Source organism: Netta rufina (genome assembly GCF_964035555.1).
Source record: "Netta rufina genome assembly, chromosome: Z".
NCBI lineage: Eukaryota > Metazoa > Chordata > Aves > Anseriformes > Anatidae > Netta > Netta rufina.
In genome coordinates, this window is record NC_140126.1 from 27970251 (window position 1) to 27987210 (window position 16960).

At 33.7% G+C, this 16960-nt stretch overlaps 1 protein-coding gene across 1 annotated transcript in view; it reads right to left on the bottom strand.

The window, feature by feature from the left end:
• Nucleotides 1–16960, bottom strand: part of PTPRD (protein tyrosine phosphatase receptor type D) — a gene marked incomplete at its 3' end in the record, with an annotated part of 401990 nt that overhangs the window by 155791 nt on the left and 229239 nt on the right. The window contains exons 5-6 of the mRNA XM_084305402.1: nt 2959–3147; nt 822–839 (exon numbers count right to left, since the gene is read on the bottom strand). Coding sequence (XP_084161528.1) covers nt 822–839; nt 2959–3147 — 207 coding nt within the window. The remainder of the gene's footprint in view (nt 1–821; nt 840–2958; nt 3148–16960) is intronic.

The following is a 16960-nucleotide window of genomic DNA, read 5'->3' on the forward strand; positions in this document are numbered from 1 at the left end:
AGAATGAATTATTAACCTTTCATTTCCAAAGTCTGTAGATTAGAAGATCCAAAAATCCAGAGATGAGATAACTCCAAGAAATAATAAAAAGCAGTAAAGGGAAAAACAAAACAAAACAAAACAAAACATTTCTTTAAATTTTTAGGGGGGGACACATTATTTTCAACTTTACAAATTTAAAAGAAAAAAGGATTGGAGAAGAACAAAAATAAAACCTTGTGTGAAAGATAATACAAAAAGAAGATAGTCCATGTTGTCTTCTGCATGTCTGCTACTGTTCTCCAGACCATCTTGGCTTTGGTCCAGGACAAGAACAGCTAAGGAAGAAAAAAAATGATCTTTTTTTGCTCCAGGAGGACAAAAAAAAAAAAAAAAAAAAAAAAGGAAGGAAAAACAAGAAAAAAAGAAGAAAAAGAAGAAGAAAAAGAAGAAGAAGAAGAAGAAAAAGAAAAAAGAGGGACAAATGGTACGCTGTGACTGGGCTATGGCCAGAAGACTTGGATATGCTTTCTTTGAAGCATATCACAAATCATATCAACTTTTTTTTTTTTTTTTTCTTTTTTTTTATGAACAAACAGAAAAGGGAAAGGATAGGGGAGTGTGCAGAAAGAAAGGTCACAATATGAGAGTCACTGATCATAACCAAACAGGACAAAGGTAAAAATAAATAAGATGATGAACATTTCTGTTTTTTTTTTTTTTTCCTTTTTTTTTGAAAAAAAAAGAAAAGAAAAAAAAAAAAACAAGACAAAGATGAGAAGGATGGAAGGACAGAAAGAATGAGTAAGATCATTCTGTGAATGTTAGTTCAGCACTCTTACCTCTTATTGGTGTACCACCTGGGTGGATAATATGAATGCAAATAAGATTAGAAAGAAGAAGCATTAGTAAGAGAAGAAGGAGGCTAGGGCTTTGGAAGAAGAATCAAATTAGATTTACAGAATTAAATAAGGTCTTAAGAGAAACTTGAATTACTATACTGTTAAAACAGGAATAAATTAGATAGTATTATAAGGTTATAAAAGCAGGTTGCATTGTACCACAAAGGGCAAAGGCTACAATTGGCCTTATTGCCATTCTCAGAGTAGTTTCTAAGTTCTTAGATGTTTGGGTTAGATAACTAGGGTTAGATATATATTGAATATGCCTCAAATACTTAAAGTAAAATTTACAATACTGTATTTACGACATAATTGAGGAAAATATTGGATATTCTATTTAAATATATATATATATATATATAAAGTCTATATATATATAAAAAAAAAAAGAGGACACATTGAAGGCTATTCCAAAACAAATACTTTCATATTAGGCTGGATTATGGCATTTACTGTTCTATAGCTATGTGTACATGTGTACTGTTTCTTCTAGGTGTTGCTATAACTGGTAAGACAACATTTCTGTGGAGGTGTGCGTGTGCGCCACTATAGGGACCTGGTGACTACACTGACTGTTAGTAAAATGCATGCCATGCATTTTAAGAATAATAATAGTAATCATATAATAATAATAATAATAATAATAATAATAATAATAATAATAATAATAATAATAATAATATATTCTGAATATGGAAATTAGTGGGGGTGAAGTGTGCTTCAGAACTAAGCACTTACCAATAGATTCTGGAGATTTAAATACGGAGAGAAGAAAGACAGCATAAAAATATTATTATATTCCTTATAATTTGGTACAAAGTTTTCAGTTAAAGCTTTATACACTAAATTATCTATGTCACATGTGAAAAATTAATTTTTAATTTACATTAACAGAAGGCTAATTTACACAGTTCTGCTGACAACAAGCAAAGAGTCAGTTAACAAGACGATTTAACATCACAGGACAGGTCAAAAGCTGAGAATTCTGGGAAGACACGTGATTAAACAACTTAGATTCTATAACGATATCTATTCAAATTGCCAAAGAAAAAAGCTTATCATATCCCAGTTATATTATTTAGGGATAAGCTTTAAACTTTATAAATTTAGAGGCTTTTTTTTTTTTTTTTTTTTTAATTTAAAGAGAACAAAAGAATAAGCTAGGTAGGGTGGGAGAAGAGTGAAAAGACTACTAGGGAGGTGCAAGGGGCAAAGAGAGAGAGAGTAGCAAAAGCTGGATTCTACACCAAAAGCAGACTTCTGTAGATCCAGAAAATATAGTATTTGTAAAGCTTTAGTGTGGGCGCACACTACTGTGGCTAAATGTGTTGGAAAAATGCTCAGCCAGTAAAACAAAACAAAACAAAACAAACAAACAAAAACAAACAAAACAAAAAAAAAAAGCAAAAGAAAAAAACACAAATAAAAAAAGAAAACAACCTTCAATCCACAGATTACCCAAGAATTTTTCATTTTCTCTTTTTTTTTTTTTTTTTTTATCTCTTATGTTTTTAAGGTATAATTGTGCATGGGAAAAAGTATTGTGTTTATGTATTTGTGAGAGGAAAGAAGATGTGTTCAAACTGGCTAATCTTTGGTGGAGTCAAATGTGGAAAAGAGCACAAAACACATTTTAAATTTGAATTGAAGTGTCTAATGCAGGTTTTGATTTTGATGAATATAACCATTGGTACTCCTTGCAATTTCTGAATGAAGTCCAATGTTGAAATAAATTTGTTAAAAAATAAAAAGGAAAGAAGAAAGAAAGAGGAGAAAATGGATCCATCAAGTACTGCAAAAAGCAGTAAAGAAAAAAATTATCAAAAAATACAGTCACAGCAGTGAGCAATGTGGAGTAAACAGAAGCTGCAAACACATAGAGATAGACTCTAGAAAAGGCTATGACAACATCACAGACATGGACAACACACTCAGTAACATAGAGAAGAGAAGAGGAAGATAAATTATTACCTATTAAAAAAATAAAAATTAAAAAAAAAAAAAAAGGAAGAGAAAAGAAAGAAAAGGTGAGAAAGAACAACTCTGGGCATTAGTGAAAACAGTAACAATACCTTACCTGAGCGTAACTGCTTGATGCGGCCATTGTTGTTGCTTGTGTCAACAGGTAAGAAATCTTTGAACCAAGTTATTTCTGGATCAGGATTGCCACTTGCTGCACATAACATGGTTGCTGTACGAGTCCGTTCAACCACCTTCAGCTGTGGACCCATATCAATGGTGGGGAAACCTCGGGGAATTTGATCCTCTGCAAAAGAAATGTAACATTCAACAGATTTCTCATTCAGTAATTTAGGAGAGGCCCATCACCAGCCTGGCTGATGTGTAAGCTACCCATAACAGGCTATACAGTAGGAACTGATGCAAAAAAAGGTACTCAAGCAGTGTTTTTGGTAACTTACAGTGATCAAAATGTTGACACAGAACAGAAAGTTCATTAAAAAAGTGGCTACTTTACATAAAATGTATTAATTTGGCTTAGATACTTTATGCAGCTCATAATCATTAGATTTCTACTGTGGGACGTTCTAACACTGATATTGCTATCTTACTAGCATCCCTACTGTTTTATGTGAAATATTGAATTAGAATGCCTATCAACAACAGGAAAAAAACAATCTTCTTTACATAAGATAAATATTAAGCAAGTGTGATCACGCAGTGTACAATATGGCCATGGACTTAGGAGACTCAAGTTAAAATTCTAGCTTTTTTCACATATTACCTATGTGCTGTTGGTCTTAACATTTAATATCGCTGTACTTCAGGTGTCTACCTGTAGGATGGACCACAGTTTACTGCTAATATTGTGAGGATGAATGCACTGAAAGTTTTCAAAACACTGAGAAACTCTAGATCTTGGAATTACAAATAATATAGAATCATAGAATGATAAGGGTTGGAAGGGACCTTAAAGATCATCTTAAAAGTGGAACCTTCAAGTTCCAATCCCCCTGTCATAGGTAGGGATGCCACCCACTAGATCAGGTTGCCCAGGGCCTTGTCCAGCCTCTTCTTTATCACCTCCTGTGATGGGGCATCCACAACCTCTTTTGGCAACCACTTTTGGGAAACCACTGCCTCACTACCCTCTGTGTGAAGAATTTCCTGCTAACATCTAATCTAAATCTGACCTCTTTCAGTTTAAAAACATTCCCCCTAGTCCTATCATTATCTGCCTGAGGAAAAAGTTGCTCTCCATTTTTCTTATAGGCCCCCTTTAAGTACTGAAAGGCTGCATTGAGGTCTCCCCAGAGCTTTCCCTTCTCCAGGCTGAATATCGCCAGCTCTCTCAGACTTTTTTCATAGGAGAGGTGCTCCAGCCTCCAGATTAGCACATCTTCCATGAACATGATCAAATATCAAAGTTAAAGTAACAGGAAACTCATAGTGATCCTGAATCAATACACCTTTGTCAGTCAAAACACCCAGATATGGTCAAAAATCCTCAGCCAATCAATACTGAAATAGTAAGACATTCTAAACACAAGAGCAATTCACCTTAGGATAATACGCTCAAGCATGTAACACTGGAAGCACAGTGAGATCAGACAATTTATCATAACATAAATTAAAGCAGGTAAAACAATCTATTTGAATTACACCATCTTGGTCATCACTCCCATTAAGTCTGCAAATATATTTTTATTGCAAAATGAATGCTATTATTTCAGTTCAGAGAGGGAAAGCTAAAAAAAAAAATAAAAATCAAGGAAGGTGATCAATACTAACTATAAATTGAGAAAGTTAACTTAGAAGAAATAGTGCAATGCCAACTCTTTGCATGGAAACTATGCAGTCTTTTCAAACTGTTTCAGGGAATTCTTTAGACCTTTCTGAAAAGTGTATATTAAACGAGTATACCCTATAAATCTTTGTAGTTCCTGGGATCTGTTGTTACTCACAGTTTCCTTAACCACTTGCAACACAAATGCACATGGATACTGCTCTAGTATATCAAACACAATTCTTCAGTAAGTTTACTTAATTTGTTAAAGCTAGTTCCTCCACTGAGCAGTAATTAAGTGTTAAATGCATGACTATCCATAGGATTTTCATAAAGACAGGTATGTTTCATGACTGTTTATAAACACAAAGTATTTACTTTGAGAATAACTGACAAGATTTGACTCCTGACACAGAACAAATATTTAAATCTATTTTTATGACCCCTTCCCTTCCCTTCCCTTCCCTTCCCTTCCCTTCCCTTCCCTTCCCTTCCCTTCCCTTCCCTTCCCTTCCCTTCCCTTCCCTTCCCTTCCCTTCCCTTCCCTTCCCTTCCCTTCCCTTCCCTTCCCTTCCCTTCCCTTCCCTTCCCTTCCCTTCCCTTCCCTTCCCTTCCCTTCCCTTCCCTTCCCTTCCCTTCCCTTCCCTTCCCTTCCCATCCCATACTGAAAACTCCAGAGTTACTTTTGGGGATACACAATTGTACAACAAAGATAATTTATCTTGAATACTAATAGGATGGAGTAGTAAAGAGCTTTCCTGTCTTATTTTTAATAAGGATAATTAAATTCCATCCATTCCTTGTATGCATAGAATCTCTTTGAATGAATGGTCTTCATTAAATTTTCATGAGAAACATCACAATGTAACGGATTCAAATAGCCAGAACTGTTATATTTTTGACAGTTGTGGCTTGTTTCCAATCTGGCTTTCAGGTATTTGGCAATAAAACCCAACATTCAACATAAAATAGGCTGTGGAAATAATGAAATTTCTAATTGGAGTGCTTATCACAGTGGTTTTAGTTTTTAAAATGATAATTGCTTTTCTTCCCCTAAGTTTATCAGTGATTTGTACAAAATTGTCTTTACATTTTGATGATAGCAAGTTTGACAAATCATCAAAAACTGTACAACACAGCTGCGCATCATATTAGCGAACAGTCTCAGTCACTGTAAGAGAAAAATAAGTATTACAAATTTTTGATACATTGATAGTTCTAAACTTGTACATAACGTGAAAAGACAAATATTTTTACTACTTATTAATATGCTCATTAGGCTCGAAACCATGCTATATGCCAATATTTCATATTCATATTCAGTTCTACTGAATTAGCTTCCAATTCATCAACAATTTTAATCACACTTGACCTTCTCAAGTACTGTCAATGGTACTGTCAATTTGAGAGGCCGTTAAAGGGCAGATTTCTTTGTCCTTGTGCATGGTGAGTGATACATGTAATACATATCTTGCTTAGGACGGCATATGCAAGACATTTAGAAATAGAGCACATTCTTTGAATTTGTTAGGTGTGTTAACAGTGTGAGCCACTATGAAACAATGCATTCAATTACTGGTGTTAAGAGAATGCCTTTACTGCTGTGCTAGTATGATTTCCAGTTGATGAAAGGCCTCTACAAAAAATAATTTTAATTGAATCTATGATCTGAACAACACAGGATAGTTATCCCATGAATCCTTAAGAGAGGATGATACAAAACTACTTGCCTTGTTTTCTATCACAGTTCTTAGAAAATATTTCAAAACTTTTTCTTTGTGTATTTAGTCTGTTCAACACTGCTCATCTGTAAACAGTCTTCTCAAGATTCCTACATTAAACTCAGCATTTGTGTAAACACTAGTTTTGATGGAGTGTAATTTTGAAAATACCTCCATTTCAAGTTAAATTATGCTCTAACAAAAAGAAGACATATTCAACTCTAAGTTTCCAGAAACAAACAAAAACTAAAGCTCTGAACATAATTGTGGCTCAACTGTATATCACAAGCTCTGTTCTGCTCTAAACTATAATTGTTTTGTCTCATCTTCAAGGGAAAACATGTTATTGCAATCTCTTTTTATCAAATGATATAAATCTTCCAGAAGACTCTAGCAAATTCCAAAGCTATGTCTGTATGCTGTCAAGTCTACATGTATATAAAAGCAGGATCCAAAGAAGAGGACTTTATCCAAGTCTACTACATTACATTTGACTCTTCATGATAAATCTATCAATACAGCTAAAGGAAGAGAAACTGTTCCTTTAATCCGGCATTTATGACACCTTTAAATTTTGACTACTTTTCCTGTAAATAACTGCTTTCAGATCATTTCTGTGATCTACTGGAAACAAGAAAAGTGGCAGCTTACAGAAGCAAATGGGATCTTAAAGTCCTAAATTTTCTGCAGCTACCTTGCTGAATCTGTTTGACAATCAGTATTGTGATTTAATAAGAAAGGCAGAATGCTGTGAATAATTTTCTCAGATACAGAGCACTAAAATAATGCTATGTTACGGGTATGAAGTGTACAAGTGAATTACCCAAAGAAAATTGTGCTGACATTGATTGAGGATTATGGAGTATAAAGGCAAGATAATAGCACGAGGGTCCAAGATAGTTGACATGAAAACTGGGTAATACTGGTGTTAAGTATTTTCTTCCACATAAACTATTTATATCATAGACACACCTGTGTTTCAGAATAAACATATTAACCTGTAATTTAATCTGTGTAATTTGCCTAGTTTAATCTATGTAATTTAACAAAGATGCATAGTCAAAGTATTTCACTGTGCCTTTTAAAATACACTGTCCTATGTGAAACAATTATTCTCTTTGTGGAAATGGGGGGAGGAACATTCTATTCAGAAAGAAAAAAAAATAAATCTATTTAATCTATTTCAAGATTCACTGATGGCTTTGCCACTGGCAAATTTTATTCATTCTGTAGCTCACAGAATAAAAAGACACACATGGAGTATTCCCAGAATACACTATAGATACTGAAGATAAACTGCTGCAATAAAGTTTATTATTTCAAAGAACAGTGTAAATAAAGCTTTTATTTTCACTATTCCAGATGGCAGCAGCATATAATTTGCACTGTTTTGACATCATGACCATATTATTCAAAATCATTCTTCCTGCAACTGAACTGAAAGTGGGATTGAAAACAGTAAAATTAAAGAGAGTGGGGGAAAGATGAAAACCAACATTTTGCAGCAAAGCTGGTATTCTGCTCTACTAATAAAGAACTATGCAAAAACAAAAAAAAAAAAAAAAAAAACACAATAAAATAAAAAATAAAAACAAAGCAGTTTCTTATTATACATAAAAGACTAAGTTAGTTTGAAAAGATATGAGGAATAAGAAAAGTGTCAATTAATAAACATTATTCCTATTGAAATATTTTACAAAGTAAACTTTGCCAAAAAACTAATTATGAACAGACAATTAATTCTTTTTTCCAGGGTTCTTTGTTCAAAGCTGTTATATACAGATGGATACTTTTATTTAGTGGTGCCGTAGGTCAGTAAAAGCCAGAAATGGCTGTGTTGTAAGAAAATACATATTAAGAATATAAGGTGGCTGCTGTGATTCATCTTACATTTCAAGCAATTATACCACAAAGGAAGAGGAATTAGGCACCGATCAGAGTCAGTCAGTAAATATTCAACAAGAGACTAGCAGTCCATACAATCCCATTATAAAACATACATTTAAAAATACATTTTAAAATATCTTCAAGATGCATGAAGCATTTTTGATGCAAAAGAAAACAAATTTGTTTAGTAGCTCTATGCAATTACTCTGCAAATTGCAAAGTAATGTTTTTATAACAAAACATAAAGACACTTAGCCTGAACTACCATTTGTATGAATGTTGAAGCAGCAATTTCACATTGCATTAAGACAGTAAGCATTTATTGTTTTTAGAATTTAGCCTTAAACAAATTCTCTGTTTTAACAGATTAGTACATTGAGTCTTTGAAATTAGATATTTTCATAATGACATGAAAATGGAAAAGGAATTTGTACTTTCTTAAGCTCTCAAAATCTGCTAAATTAAAGTTGTGCACAGCAAGTTCTTTCCAATATGACCTGTCCCACTCATGTGAACAGGTCACCTTTAATAGTGAAATACCTGCTGACAAGAATCAACACTTGGAGAATTCTCACTTATATAAGAAAAGCAAGCTTAAGAATAAAGAGTTATTCTTACTTCTGTACTCAGGCTAATTGCCATGGCACAGTATATCATCTGAATATCATATGCCCAAATTTGTCCGTGACTGAATTTCTGGATATTAGTTATGCTTAGTGGGAATGGAAAATAGAAGAGGTCATGTCCTAAAGAAAAGCAGGGAATCCAAGAATCCCTGCCAAATGTCCCTTTTTTAACATAAGGAGAGGATTCACCCAGATTTATGGTAATGAACCAAAGGCAGAGGACGTGAAGCATTTTGAGTGCACAGTATCACATATTTATGGAAAGAAACACTAAACATCTGAAACAGAGAGGATACATCCTCCCATATATTTCTATATGTAAATGTCGTAAGAATGAAACCACGCATTTTGCACTGCTGAATAAAAGGCAAGTGCACAGCAAAGGAGAGCAATATGAATTTTAATGATTACGATTTCTAATTTGAGGTCTAGTTTCCAGACATGGTTAGGATTTAGATTACATTAAATCAGGGTTAAACTGGGAGCTTGCCAAGAATAAGGATTAGGAAAACACGATTGCCCTGTCTAGTCCATTTTTTAATGTATCTGTGCCTTTTTTTATTCTTTTTTTTTTTTTTCTTCTCCTTCCTTTCATTTTAAAAATGAAGGGGGAAGAACAACAGCAGTTCTATGATGACTGCCTTTGCTTTAAGTATTTTACACATTTTACATGTTATGGTGTGGGCAAGTAATAAGATCAAGAATAGCTTAATATGTACACCAAGGCTCACTTCTCATGTTAGTAGTCTAAATATATGGATGGATCCAAATTACGTAAGTCATGTTTTAAATCTCTGTTTTTTTCTCCTTTCTATACATTATTATTCTATGTTAAAATATTAATAAATACAAGAGACTTTTATTAGTAATTACCTCATATTCACTCAAGTATAAAACAACAAATCATCACAATAAACACATAACAAACTAGTTTGAACTGAGAAGGGGGCACAAGCATCTTTTTCTTTCTTCACAGAAGAGGACAAGAGAGCAAAAGTGAGTGGTTTGGGAGAGGACTTGGCAGATCAGGGGGTGATATTGTCCCCTTCTGCCTCCTTTGCCCCATTTGTACTAGATGTGTGAAACCTACAGGAATGATAATACCGCCTAAGACAGTGGGATGAACTCAGCTTGTGATTGTGACCATTTCTGTTACTGATGTTACACAGCTTTCAGATATGTTGTTTCCACTATGCTATAATTTTACTGAATGGTTTTTAATGCAGCCTACATACTCTGCAATCCAAGCTGACAAACATAAATGATACTAACTGCATTAATGTCACAGCTGCAAAATTTAAGGACCTGACAATGGAACTGGAGTGGATATACCATCAGCTTTATTTAAAATTTGTTTTCACATGAAAGTAATTCTAAAATGTTACATATAAATAATACTAAGTAGTATATAGTACATATATACCACGTATACTGTATATATATAGTATATAAATAATAATAAATAGAAATATATAAATAGAAATAAAATATTTACTTTATGAATACTATATATAAGTAATAAATAATATATAAGCACTATGTAAGTAATATTGTAATACAATAAGTAATAATAAAAATTTAGTAAGTAATATATCCTTTTGGGATTTCAGCGAAGCTTACAATACTTCTCACGTCATCCTTTTGAACAAAGTGTCCAGCATACAGCTAGAAAAATACAATGGGTTAAAAATTGGCTGACAGGTTAGGCTCCAAGGCATATAGCAAATGGAGCTGTATCAAACTGGTCAATAGTGGGGTTCCCCCAGGGCTTAATTTTAGGGCCAGTTCTGCCTAATATTTTTATAAATAATCTGGATGCAGGACTTGAATTCATACTAAGTATTGTGGTTTAACCCAGGCAGCAGCTAAGCACCACACAGTCATTCACTCACCCTCCCCCTTCCCTCTCTGGGATGGGGGAGAGAAATGGGAAAGTGAAGCCTGTGGGTTGAGATAAAGACAGTTTATTAAGACAGGATAATAATAATAATAATAATAGTAATAATAACAACAACAACAACAACAACAATAATAATAATAATAATAATAATAATAATAATAATAATAATAATAATGTGTACAAAACAAGTGATGCACAGTGTAATTGCTCACCACCCGCTGATTGATGCCAAGCCTATCCCTGAGCAGACGGCCCCCACCCCACCGTAGCTAACCACCCCTATATACATGTATTGTTTAGCATGACACCAGACTGAGAAAAATAAATAAATAAATAAATGTCAGAAGAGACGATGAGCACTGGAGATGTGATTGAAGATTCATGTCCCTTGAAATTCATTAAGCCTTACATTAACATTGCTGGTACAAACTATGCACAGTTTTTCTGCATCTAATGCAGCATTCCTTTCATTAGTCAGAAGAACAAGTTTAAAACAGTCATAACACTTATATGACTACAAGTGAAAGGTGATTGTAATGGTGTCAATGAGTATTACTACTAGATAAAGTAATTTCCTATTTGGTTTGGTTTTGTTTTCAAATCTTTCTACCCTATGAACACATGCATTGTAACTATGGAAATCCTAGATGAAAGAAGAAAAATATAGGAGAATAAGGCAATATGCTTTACAATTTCTTTCTAGTATTTGCAGAGAGAAGCCCAAATGCTGGCGATAATACAATGTGTGGAACCTTTGAACCTACATGAATGGAGGACACAAAATAAGTTCTTGTATGGGCAGATGGTGAAGTCTTTTCCCAGTGGCCTGGCCGTGGAGGGAATGGGTGTACTCTAGATCTCATTCCCCATATTTCTGAATATGAGGGAGGAGTCCCTCATCTTTCTTGCCCACCTATTAAAATATTCCCTTGCTCTCACATATACTGAGGGGATCCACTAATGTGGAAGAACTGGCGCGCGCGCACACACACACACACACAAAAGATATGGATTTTATTTTATTTTATTTTATTTTTTGGCTTCATGTGATTTTCACCACTGAAGTCAAAATAGTACAGAGGAAGTGTCAAGAAAAGGAAGTGAAAGGTATATTTTTCTTCTGAGGGAAACAAATTAATTTACTTCCATTCCAGAAGAAAACAGAAGAGCTTTCTGTGTAGAGGACACACACTGCTTAAAAACTAGCTTCCTCAAAATTCTGTGTCCAGGTTATCATTACTACTGCCTGATAAATATCCTTTAATGAGCATGGAGTTACTTAGAAATACAATACATTACACCTTCACTTAATAATATATATGTGGCTTACAACATATAAATGATAACATTGAAATAAATAAATAAAAAAACATTGATTATTTCTAAAACCTATGATAGCTAACACTTCTAAGGTTTTCTTCTCAAAAAGACAAAGATACGCTATGTCACAAACACTTTTTCTGAGGATTATTTTGCTACCCTAAAAATATCAGAGACTTCTTCTACATGAAATACTGCTGCTGCCAGAAATTGAAATGGGACTAGTCTAGGATTTAACATGTTTTGCATTTAATAGGAAGTACTGCTTTCAAAGCTGACAATGTCTGTACCATGAGTCATTGTGTGAAAGAAAACTCAATATCCACTAATGCATCCTAGGATGACAGAAGTCTGTCTCTGAAGCAGGAACAGAGCACTTGGTGATCCAAGGCAGTGCTCCTTCTGATCTGTTCAGAACTAGCATTTGTGTTCTTCCAAAGCATTTTTCACAATACCACATGGCTTTTAAAGACCTATTGTGAACCATTGTGAACCAAGCTCAAGCAGGTTTTCTGGAAGACTGAAAGAGAGAGTATTTTAAAGATGATGTATTTTAAAGATGATACTTTCACATTTGTCTGGCAATAGCAGCTAATATTTCTCATGGAACAGTAAATCAGGAATGACTTGGGGATTCATTCACAGGATATTGAACATAGAACAAAACAGGACTCACTCAGCTTTGCTACAACTCTTGCTGCAATTTAGTCAACAAATTGTACCACAAATTATATTGTCAGTAATCTGAACTGAGATTTTGTTATTAAAAAAAAAAAAAAGTTTTTTAATAGAACTGTTTTATAACCTGAGCTCAAGAATAACACACATAATCCCATCATAGTCATTTTAAATAGTCATGAAATCCAATGTTACCTCTAAAAAATACAATGACATCAAATCCTGTGACAGGCAGCATAAAATGAAATTTATTATAATCTAGTCAGACTGAATACTTCCAAATTATACATGAAAACTGTCTTCAGCAATATTTGTGAGCATTTACCTACTAAATATTAAATTGCTTTTATGTATAGTACATGTAACCATTTTTCACTTTTCTTTCAATAAAATTTTCTCACCAACTTTTATCTAGCTGATCAAAGATGAACCTAAAAATGCGCTTTCTACCAAAAAAAAAAAAAAAAAGGAAAAAAAAAGTGGAGAGGTGGTGGTATTTATTTTACTTTATTTTTTATGAAATAAATTTATACAAATTAAAAAAGTCCTTTGTTAACACAGGTACAGTAGTGAATCAATTCCAGTAGAATAAAATGGACTGAATCATAAACTGAAAGAATTAGATACTCTGTGTAGCTGGAAGTTATGGGCCCAAATGCATGCTGAGATAATGTTCAAGCAGATCAATGTGGTGGCTGGAAGGCTAGGAGTAACATGCAGGGCTAAGAAAAATGAAGTAAAAATACATTTACATGCAAAGGAATAGAAAGTTTTCATGTTATGAAAATTATTTATTTGCAAAGTCATCACAAACTGTTCTGTTAATGAAATTAATTAAGTAAAACAGCTATAGAGAGCCAGTTCCTGCCTTTAAACAGACAGTCTGAGAGACTAAGCTTAGCATAGCAATGTATGTGTTGAGGACATAAGAAACAGTGTAAGCACAAGAAGCTCTGCATATGGTAAATTATATAAGTAAGATGCAGATGAATAAAAAACAAGAAGAATACATATATAGGAATCTGAGAGACACTATTCCACATAAGCAACACAGTTGACTGAGAGTACCAAGGTTGTGTCTGAGCTCAACAATGCAACTGTTTTTCCTTGAATTTATTAGCAATAACAAGGGTCATCTGCTATATAACCAAATACAAAACTCATTTATTTTATAGATAAGGGATCAAAATAATTTCCCTGTAGAATGGAGAGGTAGTCAGGAAGATTACTACATGCACTCTTTTGAAGTATTTGGGAGTAGGTCAGATATTATAGTAACTGAGAAAATTTCTGCAGCTAGATTAATATATAGCATATAGTCTTAATTTAAGACTACACAATAGCATTTTGGTATATTGTACTTTGGGAAGACTGTAAAAATCAATCTTTACATTCTTCCGCTTTTAATTAATTAATTAACCATATTCAGGTATATTATTTAAATAACTGTGATGACATAATCTGCTCTGAGTATTACCTTACCTTGAAACATATTAGGGATTATAAAAAGTGGGTTTGGTTGCTTTTGAATTTCAGGTAATCTATCTCATTTGGCAAATGGGGAAAACTTCTTTCTAATATGTAGTTTACATATATTTTTTTTCTGTATGTGTATGTGTTCTTGCTTTATGTATTGCACTCCTAGAAAAAAAGAAAAAAAAAATAAAAAAGTCTGTCTGAACTGTTTTTCCTGATGTATTAAAATGATTCTTAAAAAAACAAGGCGGGGTGGAGGGGGAGGAAGCAATGTTTAGTATGATGCATCTAAGCCTGCATGGAGGTCATGTAATAAACAGGACCATAAACACTCTTATCTCCATAGCTCCACCTTACCATCATAATTCCCTTTAGAAAACCACAAATAAGCTCCCCTGGAAGAGAACCACCAAAACCTTTAACAAAACCATTTTCTTAAGTTTGGGCTTCAAAAATCTTTATGCTTCTACAAAGCAAAAGAATATTCTTTCTTCAGTTTTCAATTTTTGTAAACCATTATGCCAAAATTTTCCAAGATACATACTCTAGCTTACTATGTAATGTAATATTTTTGTATTTAGTAGCTAGGTTTGCATAATTGTCAGTATCATTGAAATCATGGCTGAAGGAACAGTTCTGCAAAATTCTTGCCTAAACATGAGGGGAATCTTCTCCTGCACCAGAGTGTCTGAAGCTTTTAGAAACTATCAGCAAGTACCCAGCAAATTCCCATATCTCTGTTGTTGACTGTGATCGTCCTTACCACCTCATTATGACACCCCCTAGCCTCTAATATGATCTTTATGTCCTGTAGCCCTTCTCAAGTGACAATCTCCAGTAGCGGTTGTAATGGATATGTCTAGTTGTGATGGCTGCATCTGGATCAAAGCGGATTCAGGGGAGACGGACTGGGCTCCCCCAAGGGCTAATTTAAGCAAGGCACCCACCTACCCACTGTGCTGGTATATGTGCAACTCAAGCCAAATTTGGAAGAAATTAACATCTGCAGTTGACATTCAAATATGACTATAAGTCAATCACTTTACCCATAAATAGTAAGCAGCCCAAGAGCCCTTAGAGGTCTCCTGCCTGGTAGTGGGCTGCATGGCAGGATCTTCCCTTGGTTAGGGACTCTTCTTGAGGTTACACCTGCTGCATGGATCCCTTACTCTTCAATGTTGAGAAATTCCTTGCCACAGCAGATCCTCAGTGAGTGACTAATAGCTTGCTTAACTTTGTAAGCTTCACTTAGATTATTACTGAAATTAATTGTGCACATATAATCCTTTAGATACAACTTCTGGCCAAGTCTGGGACTAGGATTGGATCCAGCCACACCTAGGATCCTCTAAGGAGGAGATCAGATAGCAAGGAGGTCCTCTCTGAACCTTGTGACTCAACAAGAGGGTATCCCCTGTGCATCTCATTTAGCCTTTCTTCTACACAGTAAATAGCCTAGTGTCATCACTGGATCTTGAAGTCATGTAAGCTTTGATAAATCACTACTTTATATCAATAAAACATATTGCTGCTTCTCTCTTCTAAATAAAATGCATATCAATTCCATCTGTGACACTCATACAGTAAGTAGGATAGCATGAACTAGATGATAGCTTAGATCTTAAAAAAAAATTTAAAAAAATGGTTTTGCAGACTTCTCTCCTACTGGAGTCTCAAACAAATGACAGCAAGCACACCTAGGTGTTTCTATCAGTTTTAAATAAACTTACATAGACCATCTTTCTCACTACTAAATCTCCGAAAAAAAAAAATAATCTTGACCACCAGATGTAGTATATTTAAGATATTTCACACATAAATTTAGGTACAAATTCTGTACTTCCAGAAAACTGCATAAAATTTCCTTAGAAAATTTCTGACATTAGTCTCTGAAAAGCAAAAATGCATCCAAATATCAAATTCAAAGTAACTTGTGTAAATTCTGTGATTTTTTCTGAGTACCTAGAATTAGCTACAGAAGCTTTCAGAGATATCATTGTCTTTCTTTTTAACGAATGCAACAGCAAACATTTTAATACATATTATTTAAGTAATATGATTTTGAAAAGAATCAGGCTTTTCCATTATAGTGAAAAAGGGGTACAATTAGAGATTGGTACAGCTCAAAATAATTAGAGAAGATTTTTCAAATATCATAATGAACTGCCTTGCTTTTGTTTTCATTATTTAATTTGATCGTACGAAAGACAGGAAAAGCATTCATGTTGTACACTTGAGTCCAAAAAGCATCTGCTCCAAAACATTTTAGATAATGTGATAAAATCAATGCACATTAAAACAAGAACTTTCAACTTCAGTTTTGCATCATCCTGTAAGATTGATACAGTGAGATTGCCTAACTGTTGAAATTGTGAAAAAAAATATTGATCAAGTGATCATAAAACCAGGCAGTCTGTATCAAATAATCACATTCAGAAAATTACTTCTTGATTGGCTGCCCATGGCTTTATTTATTTATTTATTTATTTATTTATTTATTTATTTATTTATTTTTATGACATGATTTATCTTAAAGAAAATGAGTAGTCTCACCAAGAAAAATCACTGTAATTGAACTACTTATATACTCATGCATGTTCCTGAAATGTCATATTTTCTCTATTTATTGCTTTTTTTTTTTTTTTTTAATGGGCTGTTTTATATAGTGCTTTTCTTCTGCTACATAAATGAATCAGATCACTCACAAACCTCCTTCCCCCCAAAAA